The 11,230-nt window shown below is 36.3% G+C and overlaps 1 protein-coding gene across 1 annotated transcript in view; it reads left to right on the top strand.

The window, feature by feature from the left end:
* Positions 1-495: 495 nt before the first annotated feature.
* LOC119188765 (nephrin-like) overlaps positions 496-11,230 on the top strand; it is a 12,266-nt gene continuing 1,531 nt past the window's right edge. Inside the window, exons 1-11 of the mRNA XM_037436607.1 lie at positions 496-636; positions 1,615-1,753; positions 2,206-2,370; positions 2,748-2,906; positions 3,346-3,477; positions 4,044-4,124; positions 4,395-4,677; positions 4,982-5,217; positions 7,216-7,324; positions 7,952-8,121; positions 10,800-10,970. Coding sequence (XP_037292504.1) covers positions 2,214-2,370; positions 2,748-2,906; positions 3,346-3,477; positions 4,044-4,124; positions 4,395-4,677; positions 4,982-5,217; positions 7,216-7,324; positions 7,952-8,121; positions 10,800-10,970 — 1,498 coding nt within the window. The 5' untranslated portion in view covers positions 496-636; positions 1,615-1,753; positions 2,206-2,213. The remainder of the gene's footprint in view (positions 637-1,614; positions 1,754-2,205; positions 2,371-2,747; positions 2,907-3,345; positions 3,478-4,043; positions 4,125-4,394; positions 4,678-4,981; positions 5,218-7,215; positions 7,325-7,951; positions 8,122-10,799; positions 10,971-11,230) is intronic.

Raw genomic sequence — 11,230 nt, 5'->3', positions numbered from 1 at the left:
CACGGTGCAGAAGCTGTCCTGCATCTCCACCGGAGGAAACCCCTGGCCACTCTCACGTGGTTCAAGAATGATAAGAAGGTAAGCTATTCCCTTTTTATACGAGCACGTGGAAGTCACTCTATACGCGAACTGAAGGGGCCAGGTACATTACCAAGAAATATCACGGAATAATAGTCCTTCGCCCGTCGACACAATGCCGGTCTGTTAAAAACTGGACACAGGGTGATTAAGGAACGCGACACACGAGGGCTATTCCAGTATTACGCCACCAACATATTCTACCAGCTCTGCTACCAGAATTCAGTTCTTCACGTCCCGTACGAAGGTTCAACCTCACACTCGCTCCTGAGCTCTCATACACTCCCATCAGCTCGTCGCTCCACCGCCCGCGTGTCACACCACGCTCCCTGTACGTACTCACACTCCTGAGCCCTCATATCCTATGTAAGCTCCGCGCTTCTAAACTCTTTCTTTTTCACCAGATACATTCAGTAACGAAGACTACGGAGAAGTCAGTGTCTGCAGAGATCTCTATCCTGACGAACGTGACCGACAACCAGGCGCAGTACAGATGCGAAGCCACCAACAGCGCCACTGAGATCCCACTCTTCGAAAAAGTCACTTTGAACGTTCATTGTAAGTTTTTAACTGTATTTACTGGGATTAAGGATTATACTTTAATTCAAACGATTTAATGAAGATCAAAAGTTTATCAGTAGTTAAGAAAACTTCACTTATCTGGGAATTATCAAAAAAGTCAGTTGAATGTCTTTAAGTAAATTATTAAGTCATATTATAGCTTTAGGAATATGAATTAAATATTGTGTTAAGTAATTTGAGGACTTGGTCGAAAGCGTTTCACTGCGCGTCAATGCGTCATAGCGTCGCGTAATGTACTATCAAACACTACATGCCAGAGCACACAGTATTCCAATACGACGTTAACATCTGTTTGTACTTTTTATTAATCATCACATTCACTTTAGAGCGATCACAGCAAAATCTTACTTACTTGAACTAAAAATGCTTCGGTCACCAAGTTATGTTTCGATCTTTCTTTTTCTGCACATCGGTAAACGATTCGGATTTAATAACCAAAAAGCAGGAAGGTCTGACTAGATAGAATGGCGAATTTCACTTTGAGCAACCATAATATTCCACTTTACGTTAAGCCCTGAAAAAGGTCTTAAAATAAAATATGACGTAAAGAAATTGCAGTTTTAATCCTCACTAATTTGCACAGTTTTGGGGTTAGTTAAATATTTTACGGGTCTACATTCCGCTAGTAGTTAATGTAAAATTATACTGTACAAAAAGATTATTTTAAAACTGGCTTTTGTGGTTCAAATTCTAAAATTCAAAGAGAGTTGATTGCCGAAGTAATCCCACAGAGGCTAACCAGTTGTCATACATTAGTACTATGAAACTGCTTCAGCGATATTAGCAACAGTCCGTTTCGGCGTAGTCTTTCTTTGAAACTGGTTTCCAATGTCTTTAGCCTAATTATTTTTTAAAACAAGTATGATCAAACCTCTTTTGGCGCAATAAACCTAGATCTAAAAACAATAAGGTCTCTAATAAAAAAATCTAAAAATAACTTTAATTTCCCAATAGTCGCCCCAGAAGCAGTGAAAGTGAGAGCAGAACCTGAAGAGGTTGAAACCGGGAATCGAAGCCACACTGTACTGCGATGCAGCCTCTAGTAACCCACCAGCCGCCTTATCCTGGTGGCGGGATGGTATACCTGTGCAAGGTAAGTATTCTATCGTAAATAAAGCTTTATCTCCATCAATAGAAAGCTTTATTTTTGATTAACATAACTTTATAAAATTCTCAACGATATCCAAAATTTTGATAATGAAACTGGTTAACAGAAAACGTATTCTTTGACACTCGTGTGCTGAAGTGGTGAAAAATAGTTTTAATTCTTTAGTAGATAATAAAATTAACCCTTTATTTCATAGTTAATGATCTGTAAGCTTACATGGCACAATAAATGAATACTTAAATGAACTGGCAATAAAATCAATATCAGGAATCACACCCTGAGTGCGCATATTTTTCTTAATAAAGTCCCTACTTGCATACTAATAAATGCAATTGCAACACTAGATAAAATCAACCTTTTATATTTCCTGCAAACTATAACGTATTTTCTACTAACTGCCACAACCTTCCTTAAATAAAGCTCATATCCTCTAACAGGTCTACCAATGCAGCTCAAGAAAGGTCTTCACGGAGGAACAGTGTCAACAATAGAACTCAAGCTGAAGATCACCAAAGACATGAACGGTGCGATCTACACCTGCCAAGCCACGAACGAAGCGCTACAGAGAAGCGTCCACGATGCTATGGCGTTGAAAGTTCTTTGTGAGTAATAGTAATATTATTAATGGTGAAAGCTGTAGTGTTTTTTTTTGGTGCAAACCTAGTAAATGTTTATGAATAGCCTTATTATTTTTAAATATCTCTCTATCTTCTAGTTCATTAAGTTATTGCCTCCTCAGACTATAAATATACTCTTCTAACAACTTCTGACTAGGAAACCCTGGGTTATAATCCCAGGCCTGAAACACAGTTTAGGTTTTTCTAACACGAATTGAATCCTGTAAAGAGAGTTGAAGTAAGCTGAACAACCAGTTTTAAACATCAAACAAAATTCTTTTGGTAACATAATTTTTTTTCTTCTCTTTTTTTAAAGGTTTAACGTAATTTAAACCATATTTTAACCAAACTATTCATTTCAGACGCGCCAATATTCGACGAAGCAACGCCCTACACAACAGTTGGAGTAGAAAACGAACCGCTAATCGTAGTATTACGAGCTGATGGCAACCCTGGAAGCATCACTTACACTTGGACCAAGGACGGACTCCCCATCACACAGTCTTCTTATAGCAGCGGTAGTAAGTTGTTGATTTGCATCATTTTCATAATCTTTAAGTTTAACATCAATGTTAGTACCAATATAGTATATAATAACTGATATATTTTAAACTGTTGTAGCAGGAAGAGTAAGTTGTTTTATATCATTTTCATTATTATTGCTTTCAATTTTAACGTCAGAGTGAGTACTATCGTCAATGTCATTACCGTAATCATCAGCTTGAAGTAAACTGTTATATTATATCGAGTCAGTTAAATTACATTATGGTGTTGTATCATCATTAAAATGATAATCATTACTTCTATAACTATTTACTTTTACATTTTACTAAGGGGGTTTATTTACTATTAATCATTGTTTATTGGAAAGGAAAATGTAGAGTATATTAATTAATCTTATTATATATACTAAAATTACAAGTCTTCGATCTCTGTTGACTTTTTATTATTTCTTCGTAGATGACAGAATACTTTCGGAAGGAAGTATGCTGAACTTGACCCGACTGTCTCGCCACGACGCCGGTGTGTACACGTGCGAGGCTGTCAACTCCCAGGGAGCCGCCACTGCCAACATCAGCATAAATGTTCACTGTAAGTAACTAGCTTACCTAATTTTTTTTAATTTATTTATTCAAAGATACAAAAAAATATTATTACATCAGTTCACGGTGGTTACTGTACTAGGCTCCAGGCTCGTATTGCAGTAGACCAGTAGTATCGTATCGTAGTTATTGTAGTTTTTTTAAACAAAGGCTACTTATTATAGAAATTGACGAAAAAAACGCCCAGTTGAAGAAGTCATAAACTTTGAATCGCCAATGTTATACTTTTGGAGAATATTGTTTTTGTCACTGAAATTATACAAAAAGGTTTTAATTATAGAAGTATAACAAGGCGTTTAGGGCTAGTTTCTGAGAGGATTTACCCTCACAGTAGTAGAAGGTATGTACCCAGCATTGGGACAATTATAACACAGCGTTGGTTCTTTCTTTCTTTATTATTTGAGAGTACAAAAGTGTCTGGTAAACTTAACTTGGTTTGAATGTCTATTTGAATTAACTATAACTTCAGTACTAACCAAAAGTCCCATTACTTGGAAGTATTTGTATAGATATCTATTCCTAAATTGCCTGCGAGTACATACATATTTTTCCCAGATCCGGCGAGCATCGTATCAGCATCGCAAAATGGAATTACAAATCCCAACGAAGACGCCATTTTATCTTGCACGGCTACAGGTAAGGCAAATACGTCGAAATGTTTTGTAGAAACATTTCCAGGAATATTAATACAGTGTTCATTTTCTGTTGTTTAATGTAAATAAATAAACTAGAAAGCGTTAGTATAACATTTTAATAAAGTTTAATAGTAGAAGAATCCATCTATCATGGATTGTCTCGAAGAAACAGACTCTTAGTATTGAATTTACTAGGTGTAATATTTTTAAAGTCAATTATTTTTCCATTTTACAAAACTACGCACAATTTCTTACAACATATTTCTTGCAGGAAACCCATTAACCTCAGATCATATACGATGGGAAAGGAAAGGATACAAAATCGATCCCAAATCTGTGACCTTTGAACCTAGGAACTCGACCAGCTATCTCCACATAAACCAGCCAACGAGAGAGGATGTAGGGAACTTCAAATGCGTGGTAGACAATGGAATAGGAGGAGAGTCAAAGGAAAACGTTATGCTCATTGTCAAGTTTAAACCAGAGATGGACAGTGCACCGAATTTGGCTAAATCTGCGTCCAATGTCGGTCAAGTTGGAAGGTTGACTTGCAAGTAAGTATATTTTTTTAATGAGATATGGAGTATGGGTCAAGAACAGCCTTATATTGACTTGGGATTGGCTAGGAAATAATTGAGTACTCATTAATGTTCAGTAACGTGATCGTAAAATCGAAAAAACACTTGCTTGTCAACAGGAAATCTAGCGAAAACCAAAAAGTTCACTTAAATATAAGTTACTATTTTACTCGCATTTTTACATTGTTAATTATAAAAGAAAAACAACTCCCAATGTTATCTTAAATATTCCTAAAACTTCGCCCTTCTATCCAAGTTCTACAAACCTCTTTATTTCCAGATGCAAATCCGCACCAGCGCCAAACTTCACGTGGTCCAAAACCGGCAGCACGTTACCAGTAAACACTTCCACCAAGTACTTCGCCGAGTACCACAAGATAGACCCCATCACTTACTCCTCGGTGCTCCTCATCAATGACGTCACGTCCTCCGACTACGGCTCGTACGAATGCGGCGCCAGAAACGACTTGGGCTTCAGTTCCGCCACTGTTAAGTTGGATATCACAAGTGCACCAGGTTAGTAATATACATATTATAAAACAAAGTTCCCTTTTCTGTCTGTATGTTATCGATTTTCTCAAAAGCTAGTGAACAGATTTTTATGGACTTGAATGTGGAGATAAGTTAAGACCCTGGAAAGGTTTTAGGCTACTTTATATCCCGGGAAAATTTATTCACGTGTGCGAAGTCGCGAGCAAAAGCTATTATAATAATAAAAACTATTAACTAACAAGACTACCCGGACTGTTAGAGCCACAAAAGTCAAAAATACAGTTTTCAGAATGTTTTTCTGTCTGTATGTATGTTTGTACACGAATCAAGCAAAATTATTCAATACCCTTTTCAACGATGTATGGGTAGACGTCTCACTTAAAATGAAGTCTGCATTTTATCCCGGAAATCTTTTCAAGCGGCCAGAGCTGCTAGCAAAAGCTAGTAAATAAATAAATCCGTATCCCTTTACCTCATAAAGATAAGACAGGCTAGTTTCAACGTATTAAACTCGAGGACTCGTAATCCTAAAGTACTTATGGAGGCCGACGTGGGATTCTTAATCAATAAAAATCCGACATATCCTGTCTACCTTCCAATCTAAGGATCCAAGAGAATTTTGTTCATAACAATAAAAGAAGAAGGATAGGTGTGAGTAGAACGGACTACCGAGACGAGGGTTGTGAATTTTTGTTAAATGTTGTGTGTTTTGCAAGCACGATTTGAACCCATAAAAGTCGTTGTAAAATGTAAAGACTTTATCGGATGCATCTATATATATAACAAATACATATTAATAAAATATTAATATAATATCAATAAAGCCTTGTATGGCACCGCTCAACTTTACAAATAACATGTTAACGTCATCACAAACTTCACTAACTGCAATCAAAACTTGCATATAACGCAAACAGATGGAACCAAAAGGCGAGATTCATTAAGCCCATATTTCCATTAATATATAAAGAGTTGATTACTTGGAGCCATGCCTGAACAAATATCAAAGCCAACTAAAACCAACCTCCATTCATCTATTTATATCAAATGCAAAACAGATGCTAATAAGCGTCCGGTCTAATTTCGGCTCAATACCGCGTTTTGGGCTGGCCTTATTGAATATTGAAAAGCCACCTGATGTTTGGTTCAGGCGTTACAATAGTTAAGCGGCGCGCACACGATGAATGCTGAGAAAAACTTTAAAAGTGATAGTTGCATTAGTAATTTGACAACTAGTTTATACAGGAAAGGCCAAGAGCCTCAACTGCACGTGGTGGTAAGCGGAGTGGAATGAAGATAGAATGTCTACTGACGAGAGATAATTACGATTGCCAGTCGACACAATTACACCGGCCTGTTGGAGCCAGATATACACAGGCTGATCCCGGAATGCGACATACTTATGTGGGACGCTATGGCGGATTTTAAAACCTTATGTACAGTGGTCGCTCTCGGGGCGAATACAAAATATATCCTACCACCAGCAATAGCATCATGGCCATGAAGAATATAATTATTTAAATAGCATATCTCTATTGTGTATTTATTGAAATAAACCTTTTTTAGAATAGGTGGTCGCTCTCAGGACGTGTATAAAATTGATCCTACCACTAACATAAAAAAATACATGCTTGCCAATAGCAGTTTCATATTATACCTTTCAAATTATCACACTGTTGCTTGGTTTATTTTAAATACATTACAGTGGCACCTAACAGACCCTTCCATCACTAAGGAAATATCTACAGCTCAGTTAATAATTTCGACTCAATTGATCACTGGTTTTTGTAATAGACAATCATCTCTCGTCAGTCGCCATTCTACTGACCTCACTCTACTAACCATCAGGTACAGTGGAGTCACTCTGCGGTGTCCGTATGAAAAACAAATTTAGATAAAAGAGTATATTACATACATTACGTCTTTTATTTAGCAGAGGTAGGCAGATATCACATTCCACTAGCTATTAGATCCTATATAATAGTGCTGAAGAACGTAGTCTAACAACAGTTTCCTTTCCAGATCAAGTGATATCGCTGACGGTGTCGAACGTTACCCACAGCACGGTCACTTTAGAGTGGGTGCCAGGGTTCGACGGAGGTCTCACTTCATGGTACAGAATACGATACAGGTAAGTCGGTATTTAAATTATATTTTAGATACTTTTTACTGCTTTTAATGACGAGACGAGCTTGCTGTTCACCTGATAGTAAGCGATACGACCATAAACAGTAGAAACACCATCCAATACCTTAAATTACGAAGTATTGTATGGTATTCCACTACGCTCGCCATCCTGAGACATGAGATGTTAAGTAAATATTTTAAAAGTCTTTTCCCTTTGAGTATAATTACAAAGTTGTAAAAGTTCTGGAGTGGCAACCACGAACCGGGAGACGCAGCGTAGGCAGACCCCCCTCGAGATGGACCGACGATCTGGTGAGGGTCGCCGGAGTCCGATGGATGAGGGCGGCCCAGAACCGGTCCCTGTGGCGCTCAATGGGAGAGGCCTATGTCCAGCAGTGGACGATTCCCGGCTGAAATGATGATGATAATTACAAAGAATGTTAGAACTATCTTTTTAAACGTTATTTGAGTCTGAATATTTTTTTTTAATAATAATATGAATGTTTTATAAGTTGATATATCTAAAATGCTAATCAATTTAACTCCTACAGTTTTGATAGTTTTCTTTATTTAAAATATCTATCAAAACCCTTTCAAGTGACAATCTAGTAAACGAAAATCCAAATTCCAGAAAAATTTACGACGACGCATATAAATATGAAGACGTGATGCCCAAAAACGCTACAACCTTCACCATCGGTGGATTAGAGAAGAGTACAGACTATGTATTCTCCATAATGGCGCTAAACAAAATTGGACAAAGCAAATATAGACCGGACGATACGAAGATTACTACACTAAGTAAGTGTTCAAGGCTTGATCTAGATTTATATTTCGATGAAATTAATGATGGAGAGAAGGCTTCGTTAATTTTGTATCTTATTACTTAGGAATTTGGTGTTTAATTTCAGTATCATTATTTAAATTCAAAGTATAGCAATTGTATTGTTCCAGACGATTTCAAAGTACCAAATAATCATCAAAATTTTGTGCAACAAATCTTAAAAATGTACACAAGCTTAAGGTCTTTTAAACATACTTTGATATCAGATAACATCTAACTGCTCCATCATCATACTTCGTGAAATACACCTCAGTCTTATTACTAATATTTTGCGAAAATCTGACTTCTAGAACATAACTGAAAGATATTAACGAAGAATCAATAGTTTAAGAAGTTTTCTTGAGACAATAAAGTTTAGTTGAACTTTCTAAATTGACGACAATAAAATAAAGTTTGCAAAATCGTAAATTGTCCGCCATAATTTTGGCGATCATTATTTTTTAACTACACTGCGCTTACTATTAAATCCAGGATACACTCGAGTTTTTAATAAGATGGATTAGACAAAAGTGGCAACTGTAAATCCAAAAATGATCCCAGTTAATCCTTAGTGGATCGTATCAATAAAAATCAGATTCTATAGATTCAATTAAGAGCAGCGATAGCCTAGTTGGGTGTGGAACGGACTGCCGAGACGAATGTCCGCAGGTTCAAATCCCAAAGGGCACACACCTCTGACTTTTTTAAAAAAATCATGTGTGCATTCTTTGTGAATTTATCGTTCGCTTTAACGGTGAAGGAAAACATCGTGAGGAAACCTGCACATCTGAGAAGTTCTCTATAGGAATTTCGAAGGTGTGTGAAGTCTACCAATCCGCACTAGGCCAGCGTGGTGGACTAAGGCCTAATCCCTCTCAGTAGTAGAGGAGGCCCGTGCTCAGCAGTGGGCAAGTATATAATACAGGGCTGATATTATTATAGATTCAATACCAGTTCCAAAAACAATATTGTCGACTGCTGAGGAGTTATCTCTCGTCAGTCAACATTCTATTAGAGCCCAGTCCACTTACCATCAGGTGCAGAAGGTCACTTTGCCGTTTAAGTTAAAAAAAAATACAACGGAACATTTTTAAAATATTTTGTTTGGATTCTATAATATTTTATTATTGAAAAGGGCCCGTATAAAACTACATTATAATATAATAATATCAGCCCTGTATTATATACTTGCCCACTGCTGAGCACGGGCCTCCTCTACTACTGAGAGGGATTAGGCCTTAGTCCACCACGCTGGCCTAGTGCGGATTGGTAGACTAGTGTTAGTGGTTAGCCTAGTTGGTTATGGAACGGACTGCCGAGACGAATGTCCGCAGGTTCAAATCCCAAGGGCACACACCTCTGATTTTTCTAAAAAAATATTTGGGTATTCTTTGTGAATTATCGCTCGCTTTAACGGTGAAGGAAAACATCGTGAGGAAATCTGCACATCTGAGAAGTTCTCTATAGGAATTTCGAAGGTGTGTGAAGTCTACCAATCCGCACTACGCCAGCGTGGTGGACTATTTTTATCTATGTATAATCAAATTCGCCCGTAAATTCATTCCATCGAATTAAAAACTGGATTATAGTGGCTAAGCCTGGATAAAAAATAATCTTTATCCTTATTTCCACGCTTCCTAGACATGATCCCATCATCAGTACAATCTAGTTCCGAAGAATATAGTTCCTATAACGTCCCTGGAGTTTTTATCATCACCGGGACCATAGTGGGAACAGCTTTGATACTCCTAAATGTACTGCTGATCGGATTCTGTCTGCATCGAAGGACTAACAAGAGGATCAGAGGTTTGGAGTGGATAGATTTAAAATTCAAGGCTGTATGGTTTGAGTTCCTTTCACTGAATGTTTAAAAGTTGAAAGTATCATTTTAATTTTCACTATGATATTGTTTTTTATTAAAAATTGCAAAAGTACAATTTAAAAAACATAACCTAACCTATCGCTTCAAATCATATTGATTTGTGCTACAAAATACAAAATTGAACGCATAAATATACACAAGGAACAGATAGATATTATGAATTCGATACAACAGCTGGATGTATTTCATATTCAAGTAAACTAGAACATAAATACATGAACGGACAATATCCGAAACGCGGGTTGGCATTACTATCTAAATCTGCCGATTCATTGGTTTGCGAATAATCCGATTTTACTCCATGTGAAAAAGTATGCGCATAAAATTGCTCGATCATATTTGTGCGATGTGAATTTCTTAGAATTGTTGATATATTTATTAAATAAGTTGCAACATGACCTTATTCTATCTCATAGATGATTTAAGATAAGTAATATTGGATTATGGAATTAGAAGCTACGCAATTGTATTGTTGCAATCGTAGCTGGTATTCTAAAAATAAATTTTAAAATATTAATAACTACAATATTTATTAAAATTTCACTTTATTGATAGTTTGTTTATATTAAAAGTAATTTGACTAAAGGGTTTTACCAGTCTATGGAAAATAATAACTTTAATTGACGCACTTTCGGATAGCATTATGATAACTCAATTTTAATTTATTAAACCTGTCACAAAATTTTCTTTTCAACTAAAACATTCAACTCAAAGTTACTCAACTAAGACGCCATTTTTTTTTCTTTTGCTAATTCTGTTTTATTTTGCACCCAGCTTCATCAGAAGTAGGCGAGCTGAACGTAATCTCCACGGAGTATGTGGATCAGGCTGATGTGTCAAAATCAGTCGTCATTTACGTGTCCATCACTGGGGTTGTGTTGGTTTTCATTAACGCCGCCTTGATCGCTTGTTTCATATTGAAAAGGCGTTCGAGAAGGTTGAAAGGTATTTTTGTTTTTTATTTTTATTTTGAAGTTATCATTTATTTGAAAAAAGAATTCGTTGATTTGTTTTTTTGAATTCTAATTTTAAATTATTTTGTCGCGCTGATTTAACGTTTTTTTTATCACAAATATGTTTTTTACATTGTTATTATTATTTTTATTGTTATTAGAGAAATAAAAAATACAATGGGGATAATAAAATTGATCATTGCTTTAATAGGCTTTTTGTAGAATCATTAATGTCCCAAGCTTCTTGTGTAG

Source organism: Manduca sexta, chromosome 2 (assembly GCF_014839805.1).
Source record: "Manduca sexta isolate Smith_Timp_Sample1 chromosome 2, JHU_Msex_v1.0, whole genome shotgun sequence".
In the NCBI taxonomy this organism is placed as follows: Eukaryota; Metazoa; Arthropoda; class Insecta; order Lepidoptera; family Sphingidae; genus Manduca; species Manduca sexta.
The sequence above is the reverse complement of the archived record's forward strand: the minus strand, read 5'-3'. Positions and strand labels throughout refer to the sequence as shown.